The 17,977-nt window shown below is 44.6% G+C and overlaps 1 protein-coding gene across 1 annotated transcript in view; it reads left to right on the forward strand.

Moving 5' to 3' along the window:
• Positions 1-14,005, forward strand: part of LOC310794409 (stanniocalcin-2-like) — a gene marked incomplete at both ends in the record, with an annotated part of 31,057 nt that extends 17,052 nt beyond the window's left edge. Inside the window, 2 exons of the mRNA XM_083656405.1 lie at positions 12,257-12,468; positions 13,675-14,005. Coding sequence (XP_083512531.1) covers positions 12,257-12,468; positions 13,675-14,005 — 543 coding nt within the window. The remainder of the gene's footprint in view (positions 1-12,256; positions 12,469-13,674) is intronic.
• Positions 14,006-17,977: the final 3,972 nt, after the last annotated feature.

Genomic DNA, 17,977 nt, shown 5'->3' on the forward strand with positions numbered 1-17,977 from the left:
AAGTACATTATATTAGAAAGTGCTAATCCTCCTGTGTCCACAGGCAACTGCAATTTCTCCATCTTAAGTTTGGGATGCTTATGCTTCCACACAAATTTACAGATCATACTATGTATTGATTTAAAGAACTTAAGAGGGAGGTAATTAGGCAACATCTGCATTGGATACAATAGCCTCGGTAAAACATTCATCTTTATCCACCTTATTTTTGAATGCCCCACTGTAAAAAATAATTGTGGGAACAAGGTCCGGTTTAACGTGACTTATTGTTGCAGCTTGCCATTTCCTTTGTTATACTCGGCTGCAGACCATTATACAGTCTATGCTGCAGACCTGAATTATAAACCGGAAGCTGGAGTCCGTTATAAAAGTTATAAATATAGTCACGTTATAAACAACTAACCAACGCTGCGGGTCCGTATGGAAACAGTGTTACTCGAAATGGTTAAAAGTTAAATCAATTTGGTCATTCAGTGGCGTTTTACTGCCATGTAAAGTAACTATTACGCTAGCCGTTAGCATTAGCCACAGTAGCCGACTACCCACAATGCATTACGTTATCCCAGCACCCGAACGACACGGCTGTAGAGCAGAATGGCTCTGCTGTAAAATCCTCATAGACGTTTTTTTTGTCAAGTTAAAGCAGTGTAAAAATTATACCGGAAGCGGAAGCACCCATCAGGCATCATGGCAGCTAGAAATAAGGTGGATAATGGTAACCTGTCCAAGTAGTGATATTGATAAAGGGGCCCATCTTTGAAGATCACATTTGATTCCATTTACCACTGAGTCTAAATTCATTTTAATCATATCATTCAATGTAAAATAATTGTGGTGTTTATCTCACCCTATGATGTTTAACTCACCTTATTTTTTATTTTTTATTGATGCACCACAAAGCATAATGCGCCGAACAGCAGTCTGGAAACGAGGAATTAAATTTATGTCCTGTAAATAGCTTATTTTCTGACACGCAGTGGCTCATATCCTTATTATAGAGAATGAGAAAATGAACAATTTATTTACCTTGGTCTAAGTGTTCTGCCTGGCTCTGTTTTCTCTCCATCACATTGGTAGAGATAGCAGCTCCTGTTCCCATAACTAACATCATGCATATAGAACAAGAAATCATTTTAACCTCCAAAACACATTGACAAACAATTGACAAAATAATCTACAAACAAAACACACTACCCCAGGGCATGCTGGGAAGTCCATCCACTTCCCTCTTCCACAGGTTAAATTTCCCAGAAAGCTTTGTATGACTTTTTACACTCTGTTTTACAATTAAATCAGGCTAAAAAGTGTTAGATAGAAATCATATTTATTTTAACACAACATGCAATTCTGGAATATTTGAATATTGGACAAAATGAAATGAAATGTAAACCATAAGAGAAACCCACATACAGCGATGGGGTCTGTAAATACCCCTCGCAGATATAACGTGTTCTAGTGAAGTGGGCGCAGTGCGGTATGCTCCGTAATAATTGAATTGCAATCTGCCAGAAAACGCGCAGTAGCACCCGCCTTGCCGTCCTCTACAACAACCTTTGAGGGGTGGAGATACGCACATTACTTCTTTCGAATTTGTTGCGCGGAAGGACCTCTCAAAGCATCTGCAGAGGAAACATGATAACACAAAGCTGGTTGCGAGAGACCCGCAGAGCCAAGCTGAGTCGCCCGCCTTGACCCCAAGCAAGCAGCAAAAGCTTGCTTTTCACCAGGTAACATCAAAATCAGAGATGGACAGGCTTGTTGCCTCCTACATGGTAGAGGAAATGTTGCCAGTTTCAACAGTAGAATGAAATCGCCATTTTTCAGAAACATATTGAGCAAAATACAGATGGCAGGGAACGGACAGCCATCATCAGACAGGAAAAGTTTTGCAACCTACCTTATTACGATAGAGATTTGTGCTAATATATGGGCATATGTAAGGTTTAATGTTGTATTGTTAACTGGCAAATTATGTGACAATGCATCTCAGGCGATGTTACGGAGTAACGCAAAAGTAATGTAACGAGTAGTGTAACAAATTACTTTCTCCAGGGAGTAATCAAGTAAAGTAAGGCATTACTTTTTTTGAAAGTAATGTGTAATACATTACTTTTTTGAGTAACGGACCCCAACTCTGATCATGACACATTTCTGATGTCTAAATTGATGATGAAAAGCAAATTTTCCATGTTGCCCAGACCTACATGTCACATGTGGCTCTGACTTACAACTGAACGTTTAGCCCACTTGTAGAAAACTAGGCATCTTGCGCGCTACGTGCGCTCGATTCCTAGCCTCGCCCATCCTGCAGCTCGCATACGCAGCTCGGCTGCTGCATGGCCTCACCTGCCCTATTGGCGCACATGCAATGTCTCCCTCTCTCTCTCCTCCCTCAGTCTCTCTCTCTCCCTCTCCCTCTCCCTCAGTCTCTCTGCCTCTCCTCTTTCTCCCTCTCCCTCAGTCTCTCCCCCTCTCTCACTCCCTCTCCTCTCTCTCTCCTCCCTCAGTCTCTCTCTCTCCCTCTCCCTCTCCCTCAGTCTCTCTGCCTCTCCTCTTTCTCCCTCTCCCTCAGTCTCTCTCCCCCTCTCTCACTCCCTCTCCTCTCTCCCTCTCCCTCAGTCTCTCTCGTGTGTGTGTCACTGATGACATCATCAGTGATCTCACAATAATGTCACAATGCCTATGTATGACATCACTGATGACATCAGTGATGTCATCACTGAACTATAGCCTGTGTGTGAGAGAGTGAATTTATGACATCACTGATGATATCATCAGTGGGACAGACAGAGAAACAGACAGACAGAGCCCTAGCTCCAGATAAACATATGGCTGTGGTGCAGAAGGTTGTTGGTTCAGTCCCTCCATCAGGCTCTGGCTTCAGAAATGCTCACATGACAAGCTGCTGGCTGTAAGATAGCAATGATGCTTCTTTATCATGGGTAGTTTGAACACTGATAGAAATAAGCTGATGAAGAAGACTGGACAGCCCCTGGCTCTAGCCCAGTGAGATAAACAGCTGCTTGGTGTGTATTTGTTCAATGGTTCAAATCCCACCTGTCTGTCTTCACTCCTGGTTTCCTGGAAAATGTCCCATTCAAATTGGCAAGGGACCGTCTCACCTATCTTGGCCTGACCATTCCCAGAGATCCGAAATTAATATTTAAATTTTACTTTGCGGACTTTGTTTCAAGACTTAAACAGTGTATAGAAAACTGGAGAATCCTCCCCCTCTCCATGATTGGCCGTATATCAATCAATCAATCAATCAATCAATCAATCAATCAATCAATCAATCAATCAATCAACTTTTATTATCAGACACAAGGGGCCCTATTCTCCCACAGGCCTTAGGCGCAAAAACTGGCCTTAAACGCAAAAAAAAACGTGCCTTGCGCCTGCCTCGGGAAGATAGCAACATGGCTTTAGGCCCCGAAATGCGCTTTACGCCAAACAGTCGTGGCGCAGTGCCAGAATAGGCCAGAATGGGCGTTTCGGCCTTAAATACCGGCCTAACGATATCTTCCGCCCTGGTGTTAATTTAGCGCTTAGCGCTTTTCAAAACCAGGCCTATTCAGTGCGCCGGTTGCGTGGAGCTCTCCTCTGCCATCTAACTCTCTGTCCCCCCTCTCTCTGTGTCACTCCCTCTCTCTTGCTCATCAGACAGGCACAATACGACTGCTGGAAAAAAAGTTCGCCGGTTCTCTCTCTCTCTCACTGCCTCGCGCATCAGACAGCAGACAGGCACAAAGCCACACATGTGAAATCTCCCAGCATGCATTAGGCTAATACATTTCGATAATAAATAGCATCCAAATTAGCCTAAATAGATAGAAAGGTAGCTAGAAATAATGTGTAATGTTAACACAACATGCAATTGTAGAACATTTCAATATTGGACAAAATAAAATTGCGAAATCAAAACACAACCCTATGTGAAACATATATGTCATCCTGGGGCTATATATATCCCTCGCAGATTTAACGTGATTTAGATAAGTGACAGTGTAACGTGGTTCTACTGTCATGTATACTGTTCTATACTGTGATGTCCGCTCCTACTTCACATTTAGTTTTACAATAAAAACACATTTATGCAATGACTTTACATAATGTAGGCTATATTTATGTGCATCATCCTACCTGTGCAGCAGGGGAGAGAAAACGATATCATTCTGGACAAACTTTCACCAATCTAATCTCATCATGACATAGGGATAGGCCTAGCCAATGCGTTTAGAACATTCTTTTCACTTTGATCTTGCTATAGTGTAGCGTATTTACATGCTTGCAGTATTTAAACTGCAGTTAGATTGGTTTGAGAAGCATAATAATATGGAATGATAGCCTATATATGGAGACAGACAGACGGGATGAAAGGGAGGGGGGGAGCAGAGCGGTTGGCTTTTCTGGCTTTACTGGATCGTACCGTGGAATTGGAGCTTAAAAGGGACGATTGTGATTCGTTTACTGCACTGCTCCAATGACCAGATTGTGCATAATTTTACACTTAAAAGGCGTGGTTATAATGCTTAAGGCCGCCTGTAGCGCCGATACCAAAATATTGAGTGCGCTGGTCCACGCTCACTACTCTGGGCTGCGTCTAACGTTGGGCGCAGTTCATAGGCCGTTGCAACGATAGGCAAGGCAAGGCAAGGCAAAGTTTATTTATATAGCACATTTAAAACAACCACAGTTGACCAAAGTGCTTAACATGTAAGCAAATACAAAATATATACATAAAATAAACACTTAAGACTTAAGATAGAGGCCAGAGTCCATAGAAAAACACATACATGAACAACACTTAAGAAAAATAAAACATACAAGAAAGAATTAAGATCTATAGAATGCACCTATACCAATAGGACCACATTCGTGAGTTGTATCTCACAGCACTAAACACAGGGTTGGTTTGCAGTACTATGATCGCATTCTGGGACACATTTAGTCTGCCGATAAATTTGTATATTAAGTTTCTAAGGAGGGCCTGAAAAGTGTAGACTCCTGCCTTACAAAACAGGTCACTTGCACTACTCCACCTAGGTTTTTTCATCAGAATCCGCATACAATCATTATATGCAACCTGAAACTTATGTTGGCTCGCTTTTTTGAAGTTCACCCTGTCCACACACCAATTTATTTCAATCACTCTTTTTTGGCTCCATGGTTAGACAAAAGCTACCATGGCCTGGAGTGAGACGGGGCTAGTTTCCATCAAAGACCTATACATAGATGATCATCTTGCATCCTTGGATCTACTGAAGAGGAAGTTTGAGTTGCCCGGCACAAACTGGCTCAGATGATTCTGCAAGTCAGAAATTATGTTCGATCCAAGATTCACGCCTTTGAAGCGCTTCCAAATGAGCATGCTTTTTTTGATGTATTGCTGAGCCCTCCTCACTCCAAGCATCTTATCTCTAGATTTGTATGTCTGTTTGACAACCGCAACACAGCCTCTACTGAGAAGATTAAGGAAGCATGGCAGGGCGAACTTGGTATCGATTTATCTGATATTATATGGGAAAGGAGTCTGTCTCTGGTACAACTCTGCTCAGTTAATAGCAGGGGTTAAATTTAAGGTCGCTCATCGTCTTCACTACATAAACTGCACAGGATGTTCCCTTCTGTCTCGTCACTTTGTGACAGGTGTCAGGCGTCAGAGGGAACACTATCTCATGCCGTTTGCTTCTGCCCTTCTTTAACGGGATTCTGGGACAAAATATTTGACTGGTACTCCAAGGCTTACAAAATGACCCTACAGCCGGAGGCAGAACTCGCCATCTTCGGCTGCTCTGAGTCCTCTCTGGACTTCCCTACGGCCGTGCAACAATCTCTGACACTGGGGACAACTGTCGCCAAAAGACTTATTCTGAAGGAGTGGAAGTCCTCCTCTTCGTCCTTCTTTTCGGGTGTGGCTGACGGACATGATCTCTGTTCTACAGATGGAGAGACTCAGGTCCCTGAGAACCAACACGCTTAAAAGGTTCTCAAATATCTGGGACCCGTTTTTGGCCTACTTTGACGAGGTTAGGAATGATAAGTGACTGAGGTTGGGCATGATGGATGGCTCGCCCGGCTGGTATCACATGGACCCCTTAGGCGGGATCCCAGGCACACGATATCTCTTATAAACACAATGATGTATGTATGTTTTTCCCTTTCTTTTCCTGTGTCTGAGCCTGATTGTCTTGTTCATATATTGTTCTATAAAAATAAAATCCCACCTGTCTCACTCTTTACGCTTTCAAATCAGATACCAAAGCCGACAGTCTAAATGTATTTTGTGTTTTGGTGCTCATAAAATGCATTGACTCTTTTAATGTGGGTCAAAGTTCAGCAGTCTGTGGCTTAATCGCCTCCCCTGCTCATGTCTCTGTGGGGAGACCAGGCCCCTCAGAGAGAATACATGTCTGTCCATCTTGTTTAAAGTGATGTAACTATAGCCCTTTTCCCACATGCGCTTTGTACCGCAAAATGACCGGAACGTGGTGTAATGCCTGCATGTGGGAAAGGCGCCGTGCCGGTATAAGCGCGACCCCGTCGTCCCCGACATTTCACCAGTTTCGAGCCAGTCAGAAGAGCGGTATGCTCTTAAGGGGACGCAAGTGGAAACGGGTCCAGTCATTTTCCGCGACAGCGGTCCTTCAATCATGGGCGAAGTGTAGCCTACACACGTTGCTTAATGTTCCAGTGGGCATAATCTAATCATTCGCGCACATTAAAGCAAACTGGCGAAATGATCTTGTGATAGCCTAATAAGAGCAGTATGTCAGCTTGCTGATTTCCGAAGGCAACCCCGGACACATCAAACGAAGCCAGTCTGTAAAAAGTGCTTCAACGCGACGCAGGTGAACGGATAAACATCGAACCAGCAACTATTTCTCTCAGACACGGATCCCAACTTCTTCAAAGTGCATCATCTAATCATTCGCGCACATCAAAGCAAACTACTTCCACATTTCGCTTAGTGCATTTGCTTTCTCTACATACATAGGCTACAAGCGTTGGGCAGCTTGCCTTGCAAGCCTCTGCCATTCTCGCTGCGTCTGTCCTGTGTCAGGCTGCTGCGAATAAGTACGGAGGACTCAGTGAAGTTTTGCCGACCCCCCAAATAAGCTCCCCCCGCCCCCCAACATACCGGCTATTTGACGACTAGATTCCCATATGCGCGCGCTAAGGTGTGAAGGGAAATTCAGGGAAATGTCCGATATTGACTTACAGGTAATTTTCCGGTACGCATGTGGGAAAAGGGCTTATGTGTATGGGCAGGAATGGGAAGGCTATTGTGTACAAGCTTGTGGTTGTATTACTGAGACTCGTTCTTAGGATATGAGGTTCTCAAACTTTTTATGCCTCCGCCGGCGATAGCCAGGCCGAAGGCATAATGGATCCGGGTTGTCCATCCGTACGTCCGTCCGAGGTTCGTTAACGCGATATCTGAGGAACGCCTTGACGGAATTTCATCAAATTTGCCTTAAAGGAGAACTTACCTCCAAAACACTTTTTTTCAGCTTTTAACCAATATATATGACTTTGGGGGTGATGTGTGAAGAATTCTGGTCAGAATTTCCACATTTGACACCAAACTGTTGCCATTTTACCATTTGTATCATTTTTCAGCAGCATAACTGGCAGAAGCGCCCTCTAAGGGTCGAACACTGCTTTTTTTTTTCTCAAATGAATGGGAGATTTGGTACAACCTGACGTCAGGTTGTCCCCAAAGACTATGGGATTTCAAGATAATTACTCCCCTACGCCCCCTGTACCCTTTCGGCTCTTCAGAACTCCAAGCCTATTCTTATTGAAGTTTGCTCTTAACACATTGAATGCCAGCCATGTTTTCATTCCTGTAGGTAAGTTGTGCCAGGGGTGTTTTTGACGATTCTGGCTCATTTTAGAAACAGCCGAGGATTCTTTTCTGTTAAGAATTCATGAACACCAATCATCTAAAAATAACTAATAGAATGTGTGCTTTCTCTGTCTAAAAGAGTTAGTTTGCAGAGTTAGTAGTTATGTAGATATTAGCCGTTGAGTACAGCATGGTTTCAGCGTCTGGAAATTTATTCAGAGATAAATGGCTTTTTGTGAAACAGTCACTTTAACCATTCATTTTTGGCATCAGTAAGACCGTCAGACATTCTAAACAATAGTTTTGAACAGTAATTTCCTCCATAACAACAGGAAACACCCCTCTCATTCAAACTCCTCCCTCCGTGTGTCTTCTCCTCCTTCCTCCTGGCTGTACAGCGGGCGTGTCAGAAGCGCTTTTGCTGCTGCCTGCCTGTGTGCCTGCCTGCCTGCTTGCCTGCGTGCAGACGCTCCTTGTGCGAGTCAAGATGGGCCAGGGAATGCGTGGGCGATGGGCAGATGTTGATTCTGGCCTTTCTGAGGTGTTTCAAAGTGTGTTTCACCTATGATCTATTTTGCAAATCGCTCTCCGCTCTCTGTGTGCTGCTGCCGGTGCGCGGCCGCTCTCAGGCAAGACAAGTCTGGAACGGATTACTGTAAAATCGCCATGGCATTTCCTTGAACGGCTTGGTCCCGCGGCAGTTTTTTCTTTGATTTCGGTCGTCTGGGGGAGCACTGTCAACACTTAGTGGGTCGGTAAAATAGATTATACACATTATCTTGCTCCAATAGTGATCTCGAAGATGTAAAAGTTGTTGATTGATGTCCCACCGTCAAAAAAAAAAAAATGTTTATGTAAGACGAGTAAACTCGGCTCTGGCACTTAAGCGTTGGATTATGTAAGACGAATTATTTCGGCTATGGCACTTAAGGTGTTAAAATACTGAACCAAACGTCGTCAAAGTTGGCACATGTCTTAATTATAGTTAGTTTCCCGCTGAATGTGTCACTACTTTATTAATATCTTACCTGGATAAGCTCGAATGATGATGTTTATATTATCAGTCCGAGTTGGAAGCACTGTCTCAAGCCCAGGCAGGTGGGAGCGGGCAGGAGAGAGTCGTACTGTAACCTCATGGACGAGCCTCAAGCTCCGGGGGCGCGCGGCCGCAGCTGGGCTCTCTGTGTTCTGAGAGCAGAGAGAGCAGTCTGATATTTCCGCAAACAAATAGCGTCGCAGTTTAGCGCACATGTAAAATATAACGCTATACTACGACGTGACAACGTGACAAAGCTGGTCTAAACACATCGGCTACTATAATAACGTCACTGTGTACAAGCAACGCCAACTTTTCACGAAATGTCAGCAGAGCAGAGCGACTGGGGACTGGGGGGGGGGGGGGGGTTGACTCGCTGTGTGTGTGTTTTGCTATGCGGAATGGATTTGATCAGGCAAGTAGCTCCTGTGCTCTTAAAATACTGAACACCACGTTGTCATATTTGACATATGTCTTTATTGTAGACAGTTTATCGCTGAATGTGTCATTACATTATAAATATCTTACCTGAATAAGCTCAAATGCTGTTAGAGGAGTATCACACCGAGTCTGGAGCCCTTTCTACCGGCCACGCAGCAGCTCGTAGGCACCCTGCCTTTTAGAGCGCGAGCACGAGCTGCTGTGTGCTCAGGCAGCGGGGACGCGCGGGCGGACCTCTTCACATGGAGGTCTGACACTGCCCGGCTGCGCTGCAGTAACTTTTAACAAGAATCACGAAAAGCCCCAAAACGCAAATTAAAAACGGATTTCATTGCGCGGTTTATCTCTAGTTAGACGAGGGAATTACGTGGAGAAATCTCGCATTGTGTTACCCCAGAGCGAGAGGTTTGTCCTATTGTGGGTGTGCTGCTGTTAACGAGCCCATGTCACTTTGCTCTCGTAACGTAATTTGACACCCTGCCATAGAGATACATGCAGAAAAATAATTAAATTTCTAGTCACTGAATTACCAAATTGATATAACTTTCAACCATTTTCAGATTTTCTGTTTCCATACAGACCAACAGCGTTGGCTAGTTGTTGATATTTATAAAGATATTGCCCCTATCAAATAAATTATTTTTGAGGCAGTAGGCAAACTGTAATGGCGTCGATTTCCGAAAAAGAATCTTGACTTTAACACAGCCAAAGAGTCCAGTATAGACAAGAGCATATGTCATTTCTTGGTTTTTTCCATAGGTATTTTCAAATCACTGTTCTGATACATATCTAGGGGGTTAGTCCCCCTTTAAACATCCACTTGGACTCAAGGATGAACTGATTAGATGTTGGTGGTCAAAGGTCAAAGGTCAAGGTCACTGTGACCTCTCGAACGCCATTTTCAAGCTTGTTAACGTGATATCTCAGGAATGCCTTGGCGGAATTTAATCAAATTTGCCTCAAACATCGACTTGGACTCAAGGATGAACTGATTAGATTTTGGTTGTCAAAGGTCAAAGGTCAAGGTCACTGTGACCTCTCATTTTCAAGCTTGTTAACGCGATATCTCAGGAATGCCTTGACAGAATTTCATCAAATTTGTCTCAAACATCGACTTGGACTCAAGCATGAACTGATTCGATTTTGGTGGTCAAAGGTCAAGGTCACTGTGACCTCTCGAACGTCATTTTCAAGTTCGTTAACACAATATCTCAAGAACGCCTTGATAGAATTTCTTCTGATTTGGCTCAAACATCGACTGGGACGCAAGGATGAACTGATTCCATTTTGGTTATCAAAGGTCAAGGTCACTGTGACCTCTCGAATGCCATTTTCAAGCTTGTTAACGCGATATCTCAGGAATGTCTTGATGGAATTTCTTAGAATTTGCCTCAAACGTCCACTTGGACTCAAGGACATTTTGGTGGTCAACGTTCAAGGTCACTGTGACCTCACACACCCAATTTTCAAGCTCTGTAACGCAACATCTCAGGAGCGCCTTGACGGAATTTCTTCCAATTTGCCTCAAATGGCGATTTGGACTGTATAATGAACTAATGGCGGAGGCATAAGTCCGCGTTACGGTCGTTCTAGTTTGGCTTCAGTAAAACCCTTTCCCTGATTTCTGAATCCAAATACCCCCTTTACCCGACTACAACATTTTGCTTAGAAAACTGCAAGAGAAAACTATAACATTACGATGCAATGAATGAATGATAACCCACCTTCTGAAGAATATAACATTACAAAATAAGAAATCGAGTGAAAGAGTTGCAATTTAGCGCCTACCGAGCAGATTAATTTGAACCTTTCATTTATTTTCATGATTTATTCTTACATTTTTGCATTAAGTCCTACTTTAAATAAATAAATACATAAATGGAGGAAAGGGACTTTTTTGGATTGTGGTTCGATTTTTTTGGTCATTAATGTGGCTCCTGAGTAGGGCAAGGTTGCGTACCACTGGGTCTGGAGGTAGCAGCAACATCAGCAAACCAGACTACTGCCCAAAATCCTCAGCTTCTTTCACTGTGTTCCTGTGGTGTTGTAGCATGCGCCTTGTGATCCACACAGTGACCTATGGCGATGCTAAGTCTTCATCATGGCACACCTCTCCAGCACTGACTGTACTGGTAGTAGGGATGTCACGATACTAGAATTTCTACTTCGATACCGATACCCAGGAAAATATCGATACTCAATACCATTTTCGATACCATGCGGTGGGATGACAACAACACATCAAGAGGCATAAAAAATAAACAAAGACAGATGGACGGACAGATGCACGCTTCTCCATAATCTAGACCTGATAAAACTCATTCAAAACTTTGACCTTACACAGCAGATTACACCTGCTCTAGTCATCAGCCTATCATAACACAGCAGATTACCCCTGTTCTAGTCATCAGCCTATCATAACACAGCAGATTACCCCTGTTCTAGTCATCAGCCTATCAGAATACTTTGAACTTGTTGAAGCAAAATATACCCACCAAACAGGGAGGGACAAATCAGTTGTACAGTATGTTTGATTTTTCATTAACAGAAAGCACTGCTGATATTGATACAGTTGCAAATGAGTATTGTATCCGTTTCAAATTTTTAGTATGGATACTTATCGATACTATCGATACCTGTTGCAAATGAGTATTGTATCCATTTAAATGTTTTAGTATTGACTTTTATCGATACTATCGATACTTTTGACAACCCTAACTTGTAGTGTGTTTATTTTTAGTCTGCCGTCTTGTCTGCGCTGTAGCTCAGGTCCTGGTACATTTTGTCCTGCACCCACACTGTGTCAATCCTGTGTACTAAGCATAATACTGCCAATGAACCAGCTCAAATTCCATGTGTGCTATGCATGCATTGTAGCGGACAAACACAAGTGATTCTTGTGCTCCCACTCCTTGTCCTCCTCCCAGGGCAAGTCGTTTGTGAAGGATGCACTGCGGTGCATGGCGCTGGGCCTCCGCCAGCGCTTCAGCTGTGTGAGCCGGCGCTGCGGGGCGGTCAGAGAGATGGTGTTCTCGCTCCAGAGAGAGTGCTACTCCAAACACCAGCTCTGCCTGGCACTACAAGACCACATGGACACCATGGGGGACCTGGTCCAGTTCCACCTGCTGTTCCCCCCGGGGTGAGGGCCACACACACGCACGCACGCACGCATGCACACACACACACACAAAACAATTAATCCGATATCACACATGACAAATGAACGACAAAAACAAAATTGAATGGCCAGAAATTAATCCAGTTATTCTTAAAAAACATGCTAAGGGGCGCACGGGTAGTGCAGCGGTACATTCCCTGCCTACCCACTAGGGGTGTCAAAATTAATCGTTTAATCGATGCATTGCATTGCAATGCGGATGTGTCGCGATGCCGAATCGAATCGTTGACAGATAATCGCTGAATCGTTTGTTTAAATTGATGTTGACATTCAGATTTTAAAGCACTTTCTAAGTAAAACGGGAGTCGATATTTATCTGTCTGCTTGTATTAATTGATGAAAAAGGAGCCATGTGCCGTAATAAGAGACAATTGAGGATGTGATACTTGGAGCTGCGATACTTTGAGGTCACATGTTCACTGATGGCGCAGCTTGCCGATCATGGACCAATAGGAGGCGGAGCTGCGTCTCTGGGAAACCCCCCATCTCATGCTGTCTCACGTGAGCTGTGCAGTGTGCAAGGACCCCAAGATGGCCACAGGCTACACCAGGCTTCCAAATGGGAGTTCAAAAACCAGCTGTAGGCTTCGTCTATTATTTACTTAGGGGTTGCAGGTTCATGCCCCGTGTTGCCTCCCGCTTGGTCGGGCGTTCATACAGGCACAATTGCGCATGTCTGTGGGTGGGAAGCCGGATTAAGGGTATGCGTCCTGGTCGCTGCACTAACGCCTCCTCTGGTTGCCTGTTGGGGGGGAGGGAAACTGGGGGGGGGGGGGGGGGGATCGCGTGATCCTCCCACGCGCTACATCCTACCGGTGAAACTCCTCGCTGTCAGGTGAAAAGAAGTAGCTGGCGACTTCACATGTATCGGAGGAAGCATAATGCTAGTCTACAACCCAGATCGGCAGAGGGGGTGCAGCAACAACCGGGACAGCAGGGGGAATTGGCCAACTACAATTGGGGAGAAAACAGGGGAGGGAAACACGCTAACATCAGTGATACTGGCAATGTGCAACAACAAAACCTTTCCATAGAAAACAAAGAATAAACGCCAACTCTGTGAAGCCAGGTTCCTGGTGGACACACAACTGTAGGAGGTTTAATTTCTTTCATCCTTTTGATTATGTGTGTGTGTGTGTGTGTGTGTGTTTGTTTGTCTCCTCGCAGGCCATACGTGGAGCTGGTGAACTTCCTGCTGGGCTGTGGAGAGGACGTCAGGTTATGGGTCGGGCGTCGGTTACATGGGCAGTGCGAACAACACTGGGGGGCGCTATGTAGCAGCTTCGGCAGTGCCTGTCCTCTCAGCCAATCAAACGTTGCACAGCACACCACCATTCCGCCCCCTACCACGGCAGAGCCTATTACGGGCCAGGGCCCCCGCTTGCAGCTGCCAACCAGAACGGCCGATCCAGAGGACGGGAGGGGTCTCAATCTGATTGACAACGCTACAGAGTCTGGTCTGCCTGTGTCTGAGAAAACTAACATTACTGCTCCATAGACAGAGAGAGGCAGTGAGACAGACAGACAGACAGACAGGCAGAGAGACAGACAGGCATCAAGCTAGTCACAAAGCCAGATAGGCACATGTGCAGACAGGGTACGCCAGAAACAAAGGCCATGCACTTATTACTTTATGGTAGTAACAGAACGAGTAGAGGTAGTAGTACAGTAGTAGTAGCTCTATTGCAGTATTTAGAGTGTAGTGTTACCTGTGAAAGCAATGCAACATAACTTATTTAATCTGGCTCTTTATGGTATAATATTATTTTCTTTACATTTGATGTAAAACAAGGAAACCAAAAACCAGCTATCTACCTCAACTCAGCATGACAGTAAACCGTAATGGCATTTATAAAACAATAGTTCCGGTCCTTGATTATGATCTTATAAACACACACCTGTGACCACATCATTACTGCGCCAAACAGCATCTGTGTGTTGCTGCGTCTGTGTGTCGCTTGGCAACCATTCTGCTAAATGTCACGACTTAAAGGAACATCTGCCCATTTTCAACCAGCTTTGTATCATTAGAACATCAGTAGTATATCAGAAAACTGTAAACTGTTTTGAAGTCTGTCATTTAATTTGACAGTTATTGAGTGTTAAAGTGTGGACCAGTGACATCACTGGTCCACACTAACTCAAATTAATAACTCATTAACTCAAATCAACTCTCAATAACTGTCAAACTAGATGAATGACTTCAAAACCGTCATCTAGTTTGACAGTTATTGAGAGTTGATTTGAGTTAATGAGTTATTAAGTTAAAGGCCGGCTTTACCGTGGGGAATATGAATATATATTAAATCTCACGCCCCTAAGGTTTTCGAATCCGTTGAAATTTTTGAAATTGGTTGTTTCCCGCCAGAGATATCACCAGAAATCCACTCTGTGTGGAGGGGGGGGGGGGGGGGGGGTGGTGGAGGGGAGGGGCGGGTGCGGGGACCCGAAATACTACATTTCCCACAATGCACTGGGCTCGCGTGGCCTTCGTTTTCATGCCCACCCCTCAGGCATTTGGCTGATATCAAACTCCAGTAGGTGGCGGTAATGCACATATATGTTTGCCAACCGCCATAAAACTCAAAGAAGAAGAAGAAGAAGGCTTTGACAATAAAAGATACAAAGAAGAAGAAATAAATCGAAAATAAAATTGCCTCCAAATTGCACCAAATGTAAACGGTAGTATATATGTCGGGAGATGTCTTCATAAAAAAAATTTCATGCATTTTAAGGCATTTTCGTAGGAGTTACGCGCATCTGATGTTGTAACTATTTTCTGTAAAAATGTGTAAAAATGGGTACATTGCTCAGCGTTGATTTCGTTACTTCAACTCACCTACTACTAGATGTAAAATTTGACGAGCTTTCCAATGCCGCCAGTCCCGTGTCTTTTGGTGCTTCCGTTCCAGAGATATGGTGACAGATGGTGGAGATATGGTCTCTTGGCAAGGAGCTATGGAAAGCTAACCTAGCTACAGTATGCTAGCGGGTGAACAAGATGGCTGCCTTTTGCTTTTCGTCGAGAGCTCTGAAGGGGCGTGGAGGACCTCTAGAGGCGGGACCATGGCTCACAAGACTTGTAGTTCATAGGCGCTCGAGTTCCGCAAGCGGGGAGGGAAGCCGGGTGACGCGTAACGCGTCATCCGGCTTCCCTAAAAATGTGAGAGATGCCTGATAGGTCAGGCAGTGAAGCTCCAATTTCAAAATATTTCAACGGATTCTAAAACCTTAGGGGCGTGAGATTGATATATATTCATATTCCCCACGGTAAAGCCGTCCTTTAACTACTGATGTTCTAATGATACAAAGCTGGTTGAAAATGGGCAGAGTGTTCCTTTAAGGACTACATTGCTTGGCGGAAGAACGATTATTTGTTACCAATATTGCATTTTTGTTGTTGCTCAAACCTTAGCAGGCAGGCAGGCTATATGTTGTCACGTTTTATCAAAGCAATGAGCCCTGTGAGACTGATTTACACAATTATAACAGCCCTTAGCAGTTATCAAATCACTGTAAACCACGCCCTCATCTGGCTTATTGTAGAAGTTGGCCTATACTGCAGTAAGGGCATGGACACACACACACACACACACACACAGAACACTATACTGCAGTAAGGGCATGGACACACACACACACACACACACACACACAGAACACTATACTCCAGTAAGGGCATGGACACACACACACACACACACAGAACACTATACTGCAGTAAGAGCATGGACACACACATACACACACACACACACACACACACACACACACAGAACACTATACTCCAGTAAGGGCATGGACACACACACACACACACACACACAGAACACTATACTGCAGTATGGGCATGGACACACACACACACACAGAACACTATACTCCAGTAAGGGCATGGACACACACACACACACACACACACACGCACACACACACAGAACACTATACTGCAGTATGGGCATGGACACACACACACACACACACACACACAGAACACTATACTGCAGTAAGGGCATGGACACACACACACACACACAGAACACTATACTGCAGTAAGGGCATGGACACACACACACACACAGAACACTATACTGCAGTAAGGGCATGGACACACACACAGAACACTATACTGCAGTAAGGGCATGGACACACACACAGAACACTATACTGCAGTAAGGGCATGGACACACACACACACACACACACAGAACACTATACTGCAGTAAGGGCATGGACACACACACACACACACACACACACACACACACACACACAGAACACTATACTCCAGTAAGGGCATGGACACACACACACACACACACAGAACACTATACTCCAGTAAGGGCATGGACACACACACACACAGAACACTATACTGCAGTAAGGGCATGGACACACACACACACACACAGAACACTATACTGCAGTATGGGCATGGACACACACACACACACACACTGAACACTATACTCCAGTAAGGGCATGGACACACACACACACACACACACACACAGAACACTATACTCCAGTAAGGGCATGGACACACACACACACACACACACACACACACACACACACAACACTATACTGCAGTAAGGGCATGGACACACACACACACACACACACACACACACACACACATAACACTATACTCCAGTAAGGGCATGGACACACACACACACTCACAGAACAGTATACTCCAGTAAGGGCATGGACACACACACACACACACACACACACACACACACACACACACACACACACACACACACAGAACACTATACTCCAGTAAGGGCATGGACACACACACACTCACACACACACACACACACACACACACACACACACACACACACATAACACTATACTCCAGTAAGGGCATGGACACACACACACTCACACACACACACACACACACACACAACACTATACTCCAGTAAGGGCATGGACACACACACACTCACACACAGAACACTATACTCCAGTAAGGGCATGGACACACACACACACTCACAGAACAGTATACTCCAGTAAGGGCATGGACACACACACACTCACAGAACACTATACTCCAGTAAGGGCATGGACACACACACACACAGAACACTATACTCCAGTAAGGGCATGGACACACACACACTCACAGAACACTATACTCCAGTAAGGGCATGGACACACACGCACACACACACACACACAGAACACTATACTCCAGTAAGGGCATGGACACACACACAACACACACACACAGAACACTATACTCCAGTAAGGGCATGGAGACACACACACACACACAGAACACTATACTCCAGTAAGGGCATGGACACACACACACACACATACAGACTCACGTACGCTGGACTTGAACATGGGTAAAGACTTTACAGGGAATTCGTCTCCAGCTGAAGTGCAGCTGATGAGTCAATGTCAATATTCTACCTATTTAAGTCTTTTTATTTTATTTATGAGG

The sequence above is a fragment of the Poromitra crassiceps genome, assembly GCF_964638095.1.
Source record: "Poromitra crassiceps genome assembly, chromosome: 1".
NCBI classification, from domain to species: Eukaryota; Metazoa; Chordata; class Actinopteri; order Beryciformes; family Melamphaidae; genus Poromitra; species Poromitra crassiceps.